The sequence below is a fragment of the Bufo bufo genome, chromosome 11, assembly GCF_905171765.1.
Source record: "Bufo bufo chromosome 11, aBufBuf1.1, whole genome shotgun sequence".
NCBI lineage: Eukaryota > Metazoa > Chordata > Amphibia > Anura > Bufonidae > Bufo > Bufo bufo.
The window spans coordinates 21,652,635-21,672,395 of NC_053399.1; the positions used below are offsets into that span (position 1 = coordinate 21,652,635).

Below are 19,761 nucleotides of genomic sequence, written 5' to 3' on the forward strand. Positions count from 1 at the left end.
CTACTTCACAGATCAGTTGGCGTACCTCCAACCAAAACTCAACTTCAATGTTGTGCCCTCCCATAAACCATGGTAGAAAAATACACTCTGTTTTGCCCTCGGGGCAATGAGTCAAACGTTCCGGTTTAGGCTTAGATTTAAGAAGATCAAATTGACAGATGGCTCCATGCATTATCCAAAAATGTGTATCCCTCCAAGCCTACAAATTACACGCCGGCACATCAGAAGTTTATGTTTGGCTTGTTCACCCCTTAATTGAGTAGCCCATCGTTTGGAGAAAAAAAAAATCAGGGGCCCTGTAGTTATGAAATATTGTCACCCCAGAAATAGAAAACCGTCTTGTGTCTGGCACCAGCAAATCGGCCCATCTTATGTTGGACAACTTCCTTGCTCACGTCAACAAGTCTAGTATGCAGCTGAACAGAAAGATGCACACACCTATGTATTAACAAAGCCATCTTTCTTTAACAGGTCTATGCAATGCTTGTATTTTTTTTTTATAATGGCTGTATAACCCCTTTAAATATACAAAGTGACATCAAAATGAATTATTAAAGTGAGTTCCCGATTTTGTATTTAATATGTATAGTTTCTCCTGAATGGGGTGACTATGGCAACGGTTTTAATACTAAATATCTAGATCTCTCTCTCTCTCTCTCTCTCTCTCTCTCTCTCTCTATAAATAATTTTTTATAATACTAAATTATATATATATATATATATATATATATATATACATATATACATATATACATACACACACACACACATACTGAACAAAAATATAAACGCAACACTTTCGGTTTTGCTCCCATTTTGCATGAGCTGAACTCCAAGATCTGAAACATTTTCTACAAACACAAAAGACCCATTACTCTCAAATATTGTTCACAAATCTGTCTAAATCTGTGTCAGTGAGCACTTCTCCTTTGCCGAGATAATCCATCCCACCTCACAGGTGTGGCATATCAAGGTGCTGATTAGACAGCATGACTATTGCACAGGTGTGCCTTAGACTGCCCACAATAAAAGGCCACTCTGAAATGTGCACTTTGATCACACAGCACAATGCCACAGATGTCGCAGTGTTTGACGGAGCGTGCAATTGGCATGCTGACTGCAGGAATGTCTACCAGAGCTGTTGCCCGTGCAATGAATGTTCATTTCTCTACCATAAGCCGTCTCCAAAGGCGTTTCAGAGAATTTAGCAGTACATCCAACCGGCCTCACAACCGCAGACAACGTGTAACCACACCAGCCCAGGACCTCCACATCCAGCATGTTCACCTCCATTATCGTCTGAGACCAGCCACCCGGACGGCTGCAGCAACAATCAGTTTGCATAACCAAAGAATTCTTGCACAAACTGTCAGAAACCGTCTCAGGGAAGCTCCTCTGCAAGCTCGTCATCCTCTTCGGGGTCTGGACCTGACTGCAGTTAGTCATCATAACCGACTTGAGTGGGCAAATGCTCACATTCGATGGCGTCTGGCACGTTGGAGAGGCGTTCTGTTCACGGATGAGTCCCGGTTTTCACTGTTCAGGGCAGATAACAGACAGCGTGTGTGGCGTCCTGTGGGTGAGCGGTTTGCTGACGTCAACATTGTGGATCGAGTGGCCCATGGTGGCGGTGGGGTTATGGTGTGGGCAGGCGTGTGTTATGGACAACGAACACAGGTGCATTTTATTGATGGCATTTTGAATGCACAGAGATCCCGGGACGAGATCCTGAGGCCCATTGTTGTGCCATTCATCCACGACCATCACCTCATGTTGCAGCATGATAACGCACGGCCCCATATTGCAAGGATCTGTACACAATTCCTGGAAGCTGAAAACATCCCAGTTCTTGCATGGCCAGCATACTCACCGGACATGTCACCCACTGAGCATGTTTGGGATGCCCTGGATCGGCGTATACGACAGCGTGTTCCAGTTCCTGCCAATAATCTGCAACTTCGCACAGCTATGGAAGAGGAGCGGACCACCATTCCACAGGCCACAATCAACAACTAGTGTTGATCGAGCATGCTTGGCCCATGGCTGTACTCGGCTCGAGTCTCCTCCCTGCACATTTCTTGGCTGCTATGCAGCCAATAAACGTGCAGGTAAGTACTGCCCTCACTGTAATACCATAGCCATGTTGGTTACTGGCATTACAGTGACTGGCTGGCCGGAACGTGTCTTTTGGGTGCTACATTACATAGCACCCGATGACGCGTGTTCGGCTCAGTCTTAGTCAGGGAGAGATGAGCATAGAAAGGGACAGACATTGCAGGGAGTGTTATTGGAAGAATTTTATTTGAAAAACTTTTCAGAGACCCAAAAGTCGTTTTAAGGATTATTGTGGGCGACAGGAGCATCCTGCACTAAATAGCGTCTAATACGCTGCTGCGGACAGTTAAATTATCCGCACCACATCTCCTGTGTAAAGTGTGCGCATCCCTAAAATATCAGTGACATCCAGTGTACTTTTTCTGTAAACTGTGTCCCCTTCTGACAGTGACCTTACCAGGGCCACATCTGCAGTGTAACGTGTGCGCTTCAAAAATTTATCTGTGACATACAGTGTACTTTTTTGCGTAGACACTGAGGACAGTGACATTACCGGTGGTACCTCTCCTGTATAACGTTTCCTCATGCCAAACACCTGTGACATTCCCTGGTGACAGCATTGACATTATCTGCGGGATATCTCCTGTGTGAAGTTTCCACATCCCAAATACCTTTTTACATTTGTTTGCGCGTACACTTCCAAATCCTACGCTACTGTACGTGTGACAGACTTTCAATCATATATAACATTTAATATGAAGAAGGCGAGCAGTAAGGGACGGGGCAGTGGCCGTGATGCTGATGGTGCACGCAGAGGTGGCCCTGGGCACAGTGAAACTGTGCCTGCTGCCAGAGTACAAGAAAAACAATCATCCACGATACCTAGCTTCATGTCCCAGTTTGCAGGGCAGCGCAGGACACCATTCTTGAAGTCAGACAAGTGCGACCAGGTGGTCGGTTGGATTGCAGCAGATAATGCTTCCAGTCACTTAAGCACCACCCTGTCTTCCACCAAGTCCAGTCTCAGTAGCCAAGAGTCTGCTCAACCCAATCCTGGGCAAACAAGTGATCCCACACTCCGATATTCCGAGCAGGTCTTTTCAGCGCCATTCCTTGATTTGGCCCTCTCACCAAGCACGCTTGAAGAGGTACAGATCTTGTGCCCTGATTCCCAAACTCTTGAGCATCCACAATCACAAGAAGATGACGGTGGGCATCGGCAAGTACTGTTTAATGAGGTGGATGATAATGAGACACAGTTGCCAATAACAACGGCAATTACTGTCTCAAGAGGTTGATGAAGAGGATGAGACAGTTGTCAATCACTGAGGTAGTGGTTAGGTCAACAAGTCAGGAGGATGAGCAGAGTGAGGAAGTGGAAGAGGAGGTGGTGGACTATGAAGTCACTGACCCAACCTGGGAAGGTGGAAAGCCAAGCTAGGACAGTAGTACAGAGTGGGAGGGATCTGCTGCACTGCAAAAGGCTGGAAGAGGCAGTGGGGTGGCAAAAGGGAGAAGGCGGGGCACACCAAAATGGCCCGCAACTGTTCCCTGGAGCACACCCTTGCGGAAATCTCCCTTACCAAGGGGTAGGTGTTCCGCAGTCTTGCGCTTTTTTGAGGAAAGTGCGGACGATAAAAGAATTGTAATTTGCAACCTGTGCCATACAAAAATTAGCAGGGGCGTGAACACTAGCAACCTCACCACCATGATCCGACACATGGCATCAAAGCACCGTAATAGGTGGGCCTAACGCCTGGGTCCACAATCTGTGTCTGTGGATCACACCACTGCCTCTTCTTCCTCTGTGTTACGTGCTGGCCAATCCCCTGTTGAAGACGCAGGTCCGGATGCCTCCCGCCCTGCACCTGGACCTTCGCAAGCACCATCAGCGACCACATCCACTTCCGTGTCCTAGCGCAGCGTACAAATGTCCTTACCCCAGGCATTTGAACGCAAGCGCAAATACCCAGCCACCCACCCACAGGCCATAGCACTAAATGCACAGCTTTCCTAATTACTGGCCCTGGAAATGTTGCCATTTAGGCTTGTGGACACTGAGGCCTTCCGCAGCCTCATGGCATCCGTCCCGCGTTACGCAGTCCCCACCCGCCACTATTTTTTAAGGTGTGCCGTTCCCGCCTTACACCAACATGTGTCCCATAACATCACACGTGCCCTGACCAACGCAGTTACTGGTAAGGTCCACTTAACCACGGACACATGGACAAGTGCATTCGGCCAGGGACGGTACATTTCCCTGACGACACACTGGGTGAATGTTGTGGAGGCCGGGAGCGAGTCATACCCAGGGGTGGCACAGGTGCTACTGACGCCAAGGATTGCGGGCCCTACGTCGATCAAGGTTTCCGCCAGCATCTACGTTAGTGGCTCCAACCCCCACTTCTCCTCCTCCACTTCCACCTCCGAACCATCCGCATGCAGTACCAGTCAGTCATTAGTCGATAGCTGGAAGCAGTGTAGCACTGCAGTGGGGAAGCGGCAACAGGCCGTGCTGAAGCTGATATGCTTAGGGAACAAACAGCACACCGCCGCAGAGCTGTGGCAGGGGATAAGAGACCAGACTGAACTGTGGCTCTCGCCACTCAACCTAGGACCAGGCACGGTTGTGTCTGATAATGGCCGTAACTTGGTGGCGGCTTTGGAGCTCGGCAAGCTCAGACACATCCCATGCCTAGCCCACGTCTTGAACTTAGTGGTTCAGTGGTTTCTCAAAACATACCCAAATTTGCCTGAGCTACTGGTGAAGGTGCGCCGCGTGTGTGCACATTTCCACAAGTCATCGACAGTTTCAGCCAGTCTGTCAACGCTGCAGCAGCATGGTTGTGCAAAGTGAGCACGCGCTGGAACTCGACGTTCCACATGTTGGCCAGGATTTGTGAGAAGCAGAGGGCAGTAGTGGAATACCAGCTGAAACATGGTCGTCGCCTTTCCAGTCAGCTTCCGCTATTCACAAGCGAGGAGTGGGCATGGATGTCTGACCTCTGTGAGGTTTTAAGAAACTTTGAGGAATCAACACAGATGGTGAGCAGCGATAGCGCTTTGCATGTGGAAGAGGTGGAAATGGGGGAAGACATTACACAGGGGGATAGCCAAACCATCCTCAGTTCGTCAGCGTGAATTGGACGATGAAGAGGAGGAGCAGGAGACGGTTGCCTCCACTACAGAAGGTAGTACCCACGGAAGTTTAATTCCATCTGTTCAGCGTGGGTGGGCAGAAGAGGAGGAAGAGGATGAGGAGATTGAGAGTGATCCTCCCGATGAGGACAGCGAAGTCTTGCCTGTTGGTACTCTGGCACACATGGCTGACTTCATGTTAGGTTGCCTTTACAGCGACCCGCGTGTTATACGCATTTTAGACAACATGGATTACTGTTGTTCACTCTTCTCGACCCCTGCTACAAAGAGAAAAACTCATCTCTCATTCCTCTGGTGTAGAGGACGATCGAAACAGTGCAATACCAGAAGATCCTTGTTGAAATATTGCTCCAAAAATTTCCATCTGACAATGCTAGTGGCAGAGTCCGTACTTCCTTGGCCAACCAAGGAGGGGAGACAAGGGGTACACACAGCAGTTCCAACAAAGGCAGGGCAACACTCTCCAAAGCCTGGGAAAGTTTCATATACAAGTAAATATACAGGAAAGAATGTATCCTAACAATTTTTCCTCTAAAATCGATTTTATCTTTGGTTTTGTGCATATTATGGTCAGTCTGTAAAAGTGCCGTACTACTCGGACAACATCGTTCCCAGCAGCGACCTACAAGTACAAGATGCATCCAGACATCCTCCCCATGCTGTTCCCGAACCATTTCGGTGGTGTTTGCATCAATTTCTGATCCTTTCCTATGAACCAGACAGCCTCCCCTCTTCAGAGCAGGGGGTGCCTGGTTTAATGCTCGGGTTCTCCCATTGACTTACATTATACTCGGGTGCTCGGTAGAGCACCCGAGCACTATGGTGCTCGATCAACACGATCAACAACCTGATCAACTCTATGTGACGGAGATGTGTTGCACTGAGTGAGGCAAATGGTGGCCACACCAGATACTGACTGGTTTCCTGACACACACACACCACCACCCCCCCCCCCCAGTAAGGCAAAACTGTGCACATTTCAGAATTTAGACAGATTTGTGAACAATATCTGAGAGTAATGGGTCTTTTGTGTTTGTAGAAAATGTTTCAGATCTTTGAGTTCAGCTCATGCAAAATGGGAGCAAAACCAAAAGTGTTGTGTTTATATTTTTGTTCAGTGTATATACACTGTATATATACACAGTGCCTAGAAGAATATTTATACTCCTTGAACTTTTTCAAATTTTTCCATGTTACACCCACAAACATGAATTTCACATGTATTTCATTGGGATTTTATGTGATCAACCAACACAAAGTAGCAAGTATGTGTGAAGTGAAAAGAAAATGATACATGGTTTTCAAAATTTTTAATAAATAAAAATCTAGAAAGTGTGGCGTGCAATTGTATTCATCCCAATGTACTCAGATACCCCGAAATAAAATCCAGTGTGAACAATTGCCTTCAGAAGTCACCTCATTAGTAAATAGAGACCACCTGTGTGTAATGTATTCTCAGTATAACTGCAGTTGTTCTGTGAAGGCCTCAGAGGTTTGTTAGAGAACATTAATGATCAAACAGCATCATGAAAGCCAAGGAACACCACAGACAGGTCAGGGAGAAAATTGTATAAATGTGTAACTATCTTTCTTTAACATGTTCGAGGGATGCTTGTATTTTCTCTAATGCCTGGGGAACCCCTTTAAATATGCAAACTGACATCAACTTGTCCCGCAAAAAAAACCAAGGCCTCGTATGGCTATATGAACAGAAAAATAAAAAAATAAAACAAACATTTATGCTCTGGGAAGGCAGGGAGCGAAAAACGAAACCGTAAAAACTGAAAATAGCCGGGTCCTGACGAAGTTATTTATCATTATGGTTGTTTTAGATTATTGAAATCACTTAGTATACTGAAAGAACCTTCAGGGGGGGGCGAGCCCAATAGGTTTGCACTTCTTGATCAATTAGCTGCGAGGATGGGATTCTCCTGTATTCTGCAATTCAATCATTCAGAAATTTTGATTGCCATTGTGAAAGCCTTTGTGTCACATAATCCAGTATATAGATTATTTTCCTATTGTTTTAAGTTATTGCTGTTGCAACGTGCACAATTGTGATGACAAGTTTAATTAGAAGCAGACGGCTTGGTTGAGGCAAAGAGTCCGAAGTTGACAAAGCGTATAGCTGCATCCCCGGGTGGCCCATGACCACTGGGTCATTAAACCCCTGTGGCCGAGTTGCTTAGTCGGTGGGCTGTACCAAAAGCATGGCCCGAGTGAGAAGAAGGTGTCCCTCCTGGAGCTTTAGAGGCAGCTGTGGTTGGTTTAGGACTGGAATCACACGGAAGTTCAGAGCTGATCGCAGCGGGAAAGTTTTGGGGCGGCTTTTTCTCACTGTGCTCCTAAGCTTTGATGATTTAATGAAGCATTTGCAAAACAAATGCAAGCAGTTGTCTGAAGAGATCAGTGCATCGAGAGAAACAAATGTTATCACTGGAGACATGTTAGAATCTATTACAGATGAAGCTGATCAGCAGGAGAAAAAGTGTTGTGCTTTAGCTGTACGTATGGTGAATGCAAAAAGGAAAAAGCATTACAAAAAGTTCAAACTTGTGCCAGCTGTCAGGGTACCTGCACACACAGCGGAATATGTGCCGAAAAAACGCAGCACGGTACAGTACTAGCAAAGGGTATGAGATTAAAGGGGTTATCCATAGGGGTCATTATAGGGGTTTCGATAGCCCCTTTAAACAAATCTCATGTACACTTTGCAGATATTTTCCATGCAGAAACTGACCTGCTGTGCGGATTAAAAAATCTGCAGCATGCCAATTATGTTTGTGGTTTCAGCTGCAGATTTTACCCTTTTCTAGTGAAGGCTAGATATGATTTGGATGTACCAATGTACAGAAATCCACGGATCTTCTGCGCGTTGACCTGCACCCGTATGCAGTACAGTGTGCTATACGGTCAGTGCTATACTGACAGGCAGAGAGGCGTAGCCTGACTGGCATATATTGCAGGCAGGCCTGCCATGTGAAGACGTCAGCACCCCATGATCTAATTCGTAGAGTGTTGATGGTAGACAGAGGGGGTCCCCTCCTTCTAAACCATTTCAATACCACAGTTGCTATTGACAGCGGCATCTCAGGGGTTAAACAGACCGGATAGTCAATTCTGTCGATCCAAGCCGCTAGAGCAGGATCCCGGTTCTCATTTGCGAGCTGAGCGCCCCATCACCTAGTGACCCTCCACATACTGAAAAGACCACACAAAATAAACCAAGTGCAGGTACCAATGGTCAGTGGAGGGTGCCGCAACCAACATGCTGAGAAGGCAGGTTCTCTGGGAGTCGTTAGATCTGTTGTAGCAGAGAAATGACTTCCATATGTGCCCCTGGAAAAATAGCACACAACCTCTGCAACTTTTAGCCTTAGTGGACATTGGGGCTGAAGAGACACTTACATGGCAACCCACTGAACAGATCAGTGAATGGGTATGGTGGGGCTCAAATAATGGCGAAGACAACATTACTGAAGTTAGGGAATAGACATACTGTTAGAGGAAGATGTGTCACACATCAGCTAAAAGTAAGTGTTTGCCGAGAACCAGCATCATAATCATTGCAGCCCAGGCCTTGAAAAGAGTCAAATCTACCTGAGAAGAGTCCAGTCCACCTGAGAAGAGTCCAGTCCACCTGAGAAGAGTCCTGGTTATCCATAATCTCCTGCTCTCTCACCCATCTGCTGATGATTGGCAGTTCTCTCCTAGAGAGAAAGAGAGAAAACTCGGTAGAAGACTGTCAGCCATCAGCAGGTGGGCAGGAGAGCAGGACATGAATAACCAGGACTCTTCTCAGGTGGCCGGGACTCTTTTCCAGGCCCAGTCTGCAATGATTGTGATGTTGGTTCTCGGCAACCACTTACTTTTTACTTATAAACGACAGACCGCTGAAATCAACTCACCTGTCTCTCTACTTTATTCTGCTGTTAACATGGGCAGCACAAAGTTGATCAAAAACAAAGGATTGGGTGCCTGGACATGAGGAGCCCAGAATCAAGCCCCTTGCTTTGTACACTGCTCAAAAAAATAAAGGGAACACTTAAACAACACAATGTAACTCCAAGTCAATCACACTTCTGTGATATCAAACTGTCCACTTAGGAAGCAACACTGAGTGACAATCAATTTCACATGCTGTTGTGCAAATGGGATAGACAACAGGTGGAAATGATAGGCAATTAGCAAGACACCCCCAATAAAGGAGTGGTTCTGCAGGTGGTGACCACAGACCACTTCTCAGTTCCTATGCTTCATGGCTGATGTTTTGGTCACTTTTGAATGCTGGCGGTGCTTTCACTCTAGTGGTACATCAGGAGACGTGTAGGAGGCCGTAGGAGGGCAAGAACCCAGCAGCAGGACCGCTACCTCCGCCTTTGTGCAAGGAGGAACAGGAGGAGCTCTGCCAGAGCCCTGCAAAATGACCTCCAGCAGGCCACAAATGTGCATGTGTCTGCTCAAACAGTCAGAAAAACTCCATGAGGGTGATATGAGGGCCCGACGTCCACAGGAGGGGTTGTGCTTACAGCCCAACACCGTGCAGGATGTTTGGCATTTGCCAGAGAACACCAAGATTGGCAAATTCCCCACTGGCGCCCTGTGCTCTTCACAGATGAAAGCAGGTTCACACTGAGCACATGTGACAGACGTGACAGAGTCTGGAGACGCCGTGGAGAACGTTCTGCTGCCTGCAACATCCTCCAGCATGACCGGTTTGGCATTGGGTCAGTAATGGTGTGGGGTGGCATTTCTTTGGAGGGCCGCACAGCCCTCCATGTGCTCGCCAGAGGTAGCCTGACTGCCATTAGGTTCGAGATGAGATCCTCAGACCCCTTGTGAGACCATATGCTGGTGCGGTTGGCCCTGGGTTCCTCCTAATGCAAGACAATGCTAGACCTCATGTGGCTGGAGTGTGTCAGCAGTTCCTGCAAGACGAAGGCATTGATGCTATGGACTGGCCCGCCCGTTCCCCAGACCTGAATCCAATTGAGCACATCTGGGACATCACGTCTCGCTCTATCCACCAACGTCACGTTGCACCACAGACTGTCCAGGAGTTGGCAGATGCTTTAGTCCAGGTCTGGGAGGAGATCCCTCAGGAGACCGTCCGCCACCTCATCAGGAGCATGCACAGGCGTTGTAGGGAGGTCATACAGGCACGTGGAGGCCACACACACTACTGAGCCTCATTTTGACTTGTTTTAAGGACATTACATCAAAGTTGGATCAGCCTGTAGTGTGTTTTTCCACTTTAATTTTAAGTGTGACTCCAAATCCAGACCTCCATGGGTTAAAAAATTTGATTTCCATTTTTTTATTTTTGTGTGATTTTGTTGTCAGCACATTCAACTATGTAAAGAACAAAGTATTTCAGAAGAATATTTAATTAACTAAGATCTAGGATGTGTTATTTTTGTGTTCCCTTTATATTTTTGAGCAGTGTATTTTGGCATGTTCTTGGATAGGGAATAACTATTAGATTGGTGGGGTACTACCACTTGGACCCCCAGGCGATCATGAGAATGGGGGCCCGGCCCCATACCCACCACCGTTCCCCTGAAATGACCGGAGCGGCCGGTTGAACATGTGCGCGGCTGCTCCATTTATTTCTATGGGAGTTCCAGAGATAGCCAAGTACAGCGCTCACCTCTCTCTGGAACGGTCATAGAAATGAATGGAGGAGCTGCGCGCATGTGGGACCAGCTGCTCCGGTCATTTCAGGGGAGCTGCGGGGAGACGCCCACCAATATAATAGTCATCCCCTATACTGTGGATATGGGCCAACCTTTACCAACCAGAATACTCATTTAAAAAAAAATCTCATTACCCAGGGATTGGAGGCAAAACTCTGTTTAAAGAATACTTTTAAGGTATTGCCAGCTAAACCCAATTCTAACCTTCTCTGAAGAAATTCTAGAATCTGGGAAATAAAAACAGTGTTTTTAGGGGTGTAACTACCACCATAGCAGCTAGGTCCTGCACCAGTATGGTCCCAGGCTGGGACATCAGCCAGTACATGATAATTATACAGGGCCTGCCACCGACAACAGCAGGGGTCGGGAATACTACAGTCTGACACCTCTGTCTAGCTGAAGGCCGGAGAGAAGAGTCTAGAGAGCTTTGGAGGGTTGTCCGGCCGATTGTCAGAATAGGTCATCAATATCTGATCGCTGGGGATCGGAAACCTGGCACCTCTGCCAATTAGCTTTTTGAAGAGGAGGAGGCGCTCCATGCACGTAACACTGCACTTAGTCTCATAGTGTAATATAAGTACTCACTCCATTCACTTGATCATATGAGTGCGGGACAATAGCCCCGCGGGCGGCCCGAAGTGCACAGCATCATTGTAATCTATGATGCGCTGTACTCCCGTGAGCACGATCAATTCCGCTGCAGGACATATCGCCCGCTCACGGACCGTATGTCTCGGAGGGTATACGGTCCTGTGCAAGAGGCCTGATATAAATGGCAGGATAACCCCTTTAATAGCTGCAGGAGCCAGGTAGGGTCAGCTCAGGCCCCCTCACTCCTTCACTGAGGCCCCCATCATGAGCTACAGCCCCAGTCACAGAAGGCCCTGGCCCCGCAGTAAAGGATCTTCAGCCAGGCAGGTAACATCTACTATCTGCACCGAGAGACATGGCTGTGCAGCATCTGCACCGAGAGACATGGCTGTGCAGCATCTGCACCGAGAGACATGGCTGTGCAGCATCTGCACCGAGAGACATGGCTGTGCAGCATCTGCACCGAGAGACATGGCTGTGCAGCATCTGCACCGAGAGACATGGCTGTGCAGCATCTGCACTGAGAGACATGGCTGTGCGGCATCTGCACCGAGAGACATGGCTGTGCGGCATCTGCACCGAGAGACATGGCTGTGCAGCATCTGCACCGAGAGACATGGCTGTGCAGCATCTGCACCGAGAGACATGGCTGTGCAGCATCTGCACCGAGAGACATGGCTGTGCAGCATCTGCACCGAGAGACATGGCTGTGCAGCATCTGCACCGAGAGACATGGCTGTGCAGCATCTGCACCGAGAGACATGGCTGTGCAGCATCTGCACCGAGAGACATGGCTGTGCAGCATCTGCACCGAGAGACATGGCTGTGCGGCATCTGCACCGAGAGACATGGCTGTGCGGCATCTGCACCGAGAGACATGGCTGTGCAGCATCTGCACCGAGAGACATGGCTGTGCAGCATCTGCACCGAGAGACATGGCTGTGCAGCATCTGCACCGAGAGACATGGCTGTGCAGCATCTGCACCGAGAGACATGGCTGTGCAGCATCTGCACCGAGAGACATGGCTGTGCAGCATCTGCACCGAGAGACATGGCTGTGCAGCATGTGCACTGAGAGACATCGTCAGAACCAGAAAGGCAAAACCAGGATCGGATCAAAACTATAGAGATACTATATGTCAGAACCAACACAAAATACAAACACAAAGTCAAATACCAGATGAGGTCAGTGCCAGGAGATGGTGTCAGAGAAATAATTGGCAGTCAGGGGCAAAGTCAGAAATCAAAAATGTTCTATGGGGCCCAGTCATTTCTAGTTATGCCCCTGCATGTTTTTATGAGTTAGACATGATAATTTTATGGGCTGCAGCACTACCAAATTTGTAGTTTTTTTTGTTTTCCGTTGACTCTCATTGATATAAAATGTTTTGGTTTTTTTTGTATTATTTTTATTATTCAGTACTTTACCTATGCCAGTCAATATACTACTGACAGGTAGCCTATTAGGCCTCCGGGAGGGTCTTATGGGCTTCCATACTTGGCAGACCAGGGGGCCATTGTTAGACCCCCAACATAACCATTGGCACTGCACAGTCATGTCATGGGGGAATTGATGGAGTGACAGAAGAAACCCCCTCACTCTAACTGCTTTGATGGAATAGTCCAGGGCTGGCCAACCTGCGTCTCTCCAGCTATTGTAAAACTACAATTCCCACCATGCACTGCTGTAGGCGGATAGTTGTAGGCTGTCTGGGCATGCTGGGAGTTGTAGTTTTGCAACAGCTGGAGAGCCGCAGGTTGGCCAGCCCTGCAATAGTCGATGTAGACTGCAGCATCTAAGGGCATAATCAGCCAGGAATGGAGTTAGCTCCTACTGCCAACGACATAGGCACCACTGCTGTACCTGCTCCATCCATACATTGGAGTGTGAGATGTTGGTCCTCACTTTGACGTAAAGTTATGTCAAAATTGTGGGAAGCGGGTCAAACTTTAATTACATAAGACTAGACGCCAATGTAGATGAAAATTACCCCCCATGATATCCTTTCTACAGCATCTATCACTTCCTGACGTGACTGGACCAATCTCTGTGAGATAAACCTTCCAGTGTGCTACAATGTATGAGTACAGGTAAAGGTAACAATGTATCAGGAGAGAGATCTGTGCTGCTCTAGACTAGATACAATTGTAACGCTGACCATACACAAGGGAGCTGGTTCAGCCTTTGGCTATTACTTCCGACCCCCAAGTGTCATCAATAGAAAGAGGGGAGTAAACCGCTGCCAGACCCCTGTGTACCCTCAACCAGGCATCTATGGCTGTGGATTATCTCTCTTAGGGCTCATGCACACACCCGTAGCCGTTTTTGCGGCCTAAAAATTGCGGATCCTCAAAACAATGATACCGGATGTGTGCGTTGCGCATTTTGCGGAACAAAAGTCTGGCCCATAATAGAATAGCCCTATCCTTGTCCATACTACGGGCAAGAATAGGACACAGAACGGATATATGGATACGGACAGCTATAACATTTTTAGATTTCTGTCTACAGAACTGTATAAGGCTTTTTTTTTTTTTTTTTGCAGGGTGAAGTGTAGTTTTTAATGGTATCGTTTTGGGGAACATAAGACTTTTTGATCACTTTGATTCAACTTTTTTTTTGGGTGGGACAATGTGACCAAAAATGGTGAATTGAGTATTTTTTTTTCCCGCGTACACAGCGCAGGAAAGAGATTTTTATATTTTAATAGGTCAGACATTTTGGAAGTGGGATACCGATTATGTTTATTTTTTGTTTATTTATTTTATATGTAAAATTGGGAAAGGGGGGATTTGAATGATTGTTTTTTATGTTTTTTTGTTTTTTTTTTACTTTAAAAAACAATTTTTTTTTACTGTATTTAGTTCCCTTGAACATGTGATCCTCTGATCGCTTGTCCCATAGTCGTCATTAGAATACTATTGCGGTCTATGGGATTCTGACACTCTGTCGTTCGCCGTGACAGCCCTGAGAACTTTCCCAAGGCAACCAACTCCCATTTTGGGGCTCCCGCTTCCTAACCACACAGATGCTGCAAGCTCTATTGACTGCTGCACATGACAGGTTAAAAGACTAAGATCAGTGTTATCGCCGATCCTAGTCTGTTCCATACTCCTTACATGCACACGTAAGGGTTAAACTGTCCACAATCAGCCTGTCCTAGAGCAGGACTGGTTGCGACCACTTACAGAGCTGCGTAGGGGGGTGAGGGGGACCTCTTTATACTTTTCTACAATAGATGGTGTGATGCAATCTCGCTTAAAACAAAAAAAAAAAAAAGGTATATGGATTAGCTCACCACCGGAACCATGGATTAAATTACAGACTGACTTCAAGGAGGAGAAATTCCAAATCGTAAACAGGCACTTGCGTGAAAATCCAAAGTAAAAAGTTCTCCAGCACTCCTTAAGGGTCCATTCACACGTCCGCAAAATGGGTCCGCACCCGCTCCGCAATTTTGAGAAACGGGTGCAGACCCATTCGTTTTCAATAGGGCCACAAAAGATGCAGACAGCACACCGTGTGCTTTCCGCAGCCGCACTTCCGTTCCGCAGCCCCGCAAAAAAATAGAACATGTCCTATTCTTGTCCGCAGACAGACAAGAAAAGGCATTTCCATTATAGTGTCGGCCATGTGCGTTCCGCAAAATGTGGAACGCACATGGCTGGTGTTTGTGTTTTGCGGATCCGCAATTTGCGGACCGCAAAATACTTGCGGACGTGTTAATAGACCCTAAATGACAATATTCTTTATTCCATCTTCATTAAAAACATCTCCAAAACATCGGACAGAGTACTGCTTGTTCTTAGGCCTCATGCACATGACTGCAGCTTCAGTCTGCCTTTTTTTGCGGATCAGAGTCGGACCGGAAAAATGCAGACAGCATATTGTGTTCTGTCCACACCCGTATGTCTGTTCCATGGTCCCTCAAAAAAATAAATAAAAAAATAGAACTTGTCCTATTCTTGTCCGTTTTGCAGACAAGAATAGGCATTTGAAAAATACTTCAGGACCCGTGGAAGGGAAAATGCGGCTGGTATCCGTGATTTGCGGACCGTGTGCATGAGGTCTTGAAGAGATTGTCCGCCTTTTTACTATTGATAACCTAGCCTCAGAATAGGTCATCAATATCTGTTCAGCGGCGGTCTGACTCCCGGTACCCCTGCCGATCAGCTCTACGAGCGCTGCCTTCTCTGCGCCGCAGCAAATCGTTGCCCTCTCCTCATATAGCTGCTTGGTGGGGGTGCCGGCAGTCAGACACCCGCTGATCTGATATTGATGACCTAACCTTTCCGGATGCAGGCCCATTCACTTGAACGGGTCCGCAAACCGGAAGGTCCGTGCGCAACGGAGGCACGGAACCCAGCGGAAACGCTACGGAGTGCTCCCGTGTGGTTTATGTCCGTACCTCCGCACTGCAAAAAAAGTAGCCGGATACAGATTGCGGCCCCCATTCAAGTGAATGGGTCTGAGTCCGCATGAGGCGGACCTACGGTCAGTGCCCATGCATTTGTGGTCCGCAGCACTGCCCCGGCGGGCACACGGCCGTGTGCATGAGTTCTAAACCACAGCCAAAGTCACCACTTATGTTGTAAATTGCAGTTGCACAGGATTAACCTTGCGTCAATCAAAGTCCATCTTATTTAGTGACAGTTTACATACACAAAGGATAAGATGCATTATAATAAGTGGATCTCTACATAATACACAAATGACACACAATCATATTAACAGAAGTACAAGAGGTCTGTTCTCATATTCACACCCCCGTGGGAACCTGGTCTCTAGATTTAAGGTCCAAAAGACCTCTCTAGCCCGTAGCTTGTGTCCCCAATTACCACCTCATAGGGGCTCATTCTCCTTTTCTAGGCCCTTGATCTGCATGGTATCCAAACTCCCAGCATGTTCAGTACTGAAATGTCTGAAGGTATGTTATGTGTACCCAGATTAACAATAGGAGGCAGGGGTTCCCCTATTCCCCTCGTAGTACTGCCTACATACTGAACAATGCTATAATAAAGAAATAAAATATATTACATCTTTGGTTAAATCATTTCTAAAAGACTTGAGAGTGTGGACGATGCCCACACTACACGATGCCACTCGTTACGAGATGAACCACGCTTGTATGCACCGGTATTATGTAACCAGGTCCTTTATATCCCTGAACAAGCTCGGGGAAATAATATTCCCTAATGTACCCGCTCTCCTAGTTACATAAACGCGCACCTTGTCCCTAGATATTTTGTACTTCCTTTTCTTCTTTTTATAGCTCTTTCTGATAATACCCGTTATTTTCCAGCAATCCGCACGAAAGACAATCCTGACGCTCACCGTAGTTTCAACCTCTGTGAACAACTTTTTGGTTAAAAGATCCTTTCTCCATTTTAACCCTGTGATACTTGTATTATTAAATGTGTATGTGTAGAACCTCTTTTAGTCTCCAAAAAATAAAAATGAAATAAAAACCACACACACTCTACCTACTTCTCAACCGTGCCCACTACTCCGGGCGGGCGCTGCTCCACTAAACCTGTGTCTATCGCAGGTCACCAAAAACATAGATTGCCCCTTTGCCTGGGGACTCATTCACACCGGCACATTACACGTCCGTCTGAATTCTGCGTTCATCATGCAAGAAAATATTGCCAATGGGGTTCAACGATTTCATTCAAATCTCCATTTTTGTGAATAGGCACATTTTTTATGCAAATGTTGTTGTTTTCTTTTGGTCAAGGCGCAGCATGCTCCAAAATAAACATTTAATCCCTTAACCAAAAAAAATAAATAATGCAGCCCGGGCACCATCCGTGGGGTAGCCGCATGGGGATCGCGGACCCATTCACTTGACTGGCTCCGCGATCCCTCCGTTCTGCAAAAAGATAGAACATGCTCTATCTTTTTGCGGTGCGGAGGCACGGAACGGAACTCCAGGAAGCACTCCGTAGTGTTCCGTTCCGCATCTCCGGACCCATTGAAGTGAATGGGTCCGCATCCGTGATGCAGAATGCACACGGAACAGTGCCCGTGTATTGAGGATCCGCAAATGTGGTCCGCAATACGGCAACGGGCAGCACACGTTCGTGTGAACGAGCCCTAATATGGTTAAAAAGAAAAAAAAAAAGACGACGAAAACAAAAGAAACTGGGGGAAAAAATAAATAAATAAAAAATCCATATTGGACCTGTTCTTGCATATGCAAATGTGAATGAGCCCGTATTTTGCAACCAGGTGGGCAGCAGTGGATGCTGAAGTCTCAGGAGCTGTTCTCTCGTTAGTTCTCATCCGCCTGCTTTCTCCTGGCGTCCGTCACAAAAAGGAGACGTCAGTCGGCAGCAAAATAAAATAAAAATCTTCTAAAAATCACTAGTCTATGGGCAGCTCCAGGCATTACAATGATGCTACTGACCTGTCTCGAGGGGGTCCAGGGATGTGGTCATACTTCAGGTGTATGTACTGGACATAGGCACAGTAGGCAAGGAAAGCAACAAGGATGCCAAGGATGAGGCAAAGGAGCAGTGAGGGTGCCCAGGAGAGGCACAGGGACCCCACAGTTCTCCACATCCTACTACTTCACTAGGAAGGAGCAGAGACGGAGCAGAAGGACGGTTCAGTCCAGATCCTTGGTCTCCCTTTGCGTGATCTCGGAAGGTTTTATAGTAACACTGACACACACACTGCCCCCTTCAGGCCGTCACTCAGAGTGAAGTTTACAAAATGTTTATGTTGCAGCAATCAATAAAAAAAATGCACATTCTATAAGTCAATGATATCGCACATGATTTTCATGCAAATCGATATAATTCACCCTTATTTCATAAAAAGTTCCACAACTTTCAAAGATTTCGGGTACAAACAAGAAGGTGTCTTTTTACCAACAGCAAGCAGAGATGTTGAAAATGGGGAAGAATGGAAACAGAGTCTTAAATCGCTCACAGCTGAGGGTTTGTTACAAGTGTACCTATTCAAGAAAATTCTCTGCGAGCTAAACAGATCAGCGGCACTATGCCACATGTTACAGTGCGCACGCGGTCATTGGATTTTACCTAAATCCGCACTAATACAGACGAGGGGGGTATTTTAAATGTATTTTTATTTTTAAGGCTACTTTCACACTCGCGTTTGGTGCGGAAACGTCGTGGATCTGCACAGACGGATCCGTTCAGATAATACAAACGTCTGTATCTGTTCAGAACGGATCCGGTTGTATTATCTTTAACATAGCCAAGACGGATCCGTCTTGAACACCATTGAAAGTCAATGGAGGACGGATCAGTTTTCTATTGTGTCAGTGAAAACGGATCCGTCCCCGTTGACTTACATTGTGTGTCAGGACGGATCCGTTTGGCTCAGTTTCGTCAGATGGACACCAAAACGCTGCAAAAATCTGTGCAGAATAATAAATATGCTGCAGACCAACATCCACAACACATTCATTATTTGTGTGGGTTCCGCACAGAAAAGCCATGGATTAACTGTGTGAGAGCTGGGGTGTTACATAGGACTGCAGCTAATACCTACTTCATTATCTGTACTGTACTGTGCAATAAAACAGATAAAGATGTAGCAGAGCTGACGTGCAATAGTCCTGCTACTGCTCTGGGTCCTCTCTGCTTTACTTCTGTTAACGATTGGGTTATGTGATGCTTTTGGAGCTCGTTCCCGTTGAGCAGAGATTTTCGGGACTTGCTTCTGATAATGAAAGCTGGGAAATTCAGTATGTTCCTGCACAAATGCAAAATGTCGAGTCTCCATCTGTGCCCGCTCACAGCACCAAACCCAAATTAATTTGAGGAAGCAAAAAAAAAAAAAGTTCTTAATTATCCACATGTGCTGGTAAAAAATGGCGCACACAGGTCCAGCTGTGGTTAAAAGTGTAGATGCTATAACTGCTCTGCCATTAACATAGAGGACTGCAACTCCAAGCATGACCTTATAGTAGAGAGTGCCATAGCAGGACTGCTCTCTAGTGAATGGATAGGCTGCATACTCAGTGATGTCACCGCTGATCTCTAGTGAATGGATAGGCTGCATTCTCAGTGATGTCACCGCTGCTCTCTAGTGAATGGATAGGCTGCATTCTCAGTGATGTCACCGCTGATCTCTAGTGAATGGATAGGCTGCATTCTCAGTGATGTCACCGCTGCTCTCTAGTGAATGGATAGGCTGCATTCTCAGTGATGTCACCGCTGATCTCTAGTGAATGGATAGGCTGCATTCTCAGTGATGTCACCGCTGCTCTCTAGTGAATGGATAGGC

The 19,761-nt window shown here is 46.8% G+C and overlaps 1 protein-coding gene across 1 annotated transcript in view; it reads right to left on the bottom strand.

Annotated features, from left to right (window-relative positions):
* The window catches only part of LOC120982153 (cholesterol 24-hydroxylase-like), a 66,447-nt gene extending 48,381 nt beyond the window's left edge, over positions 1–18,066 (bottom strand). Inside the window, exon 1 of the mRNA XM_040412124.1 lies at positions 17,912–18,066. Coding sequence (XP_040268058.1) covers positions 17,912–18,066 — 155 coding nt within the window. The remainder of the gene's footprint in view (positions 1–17,911) is intronic.
* Between the last annotated feature and the right edge of the window lie 1,695 nt (positions 18,067–19,761).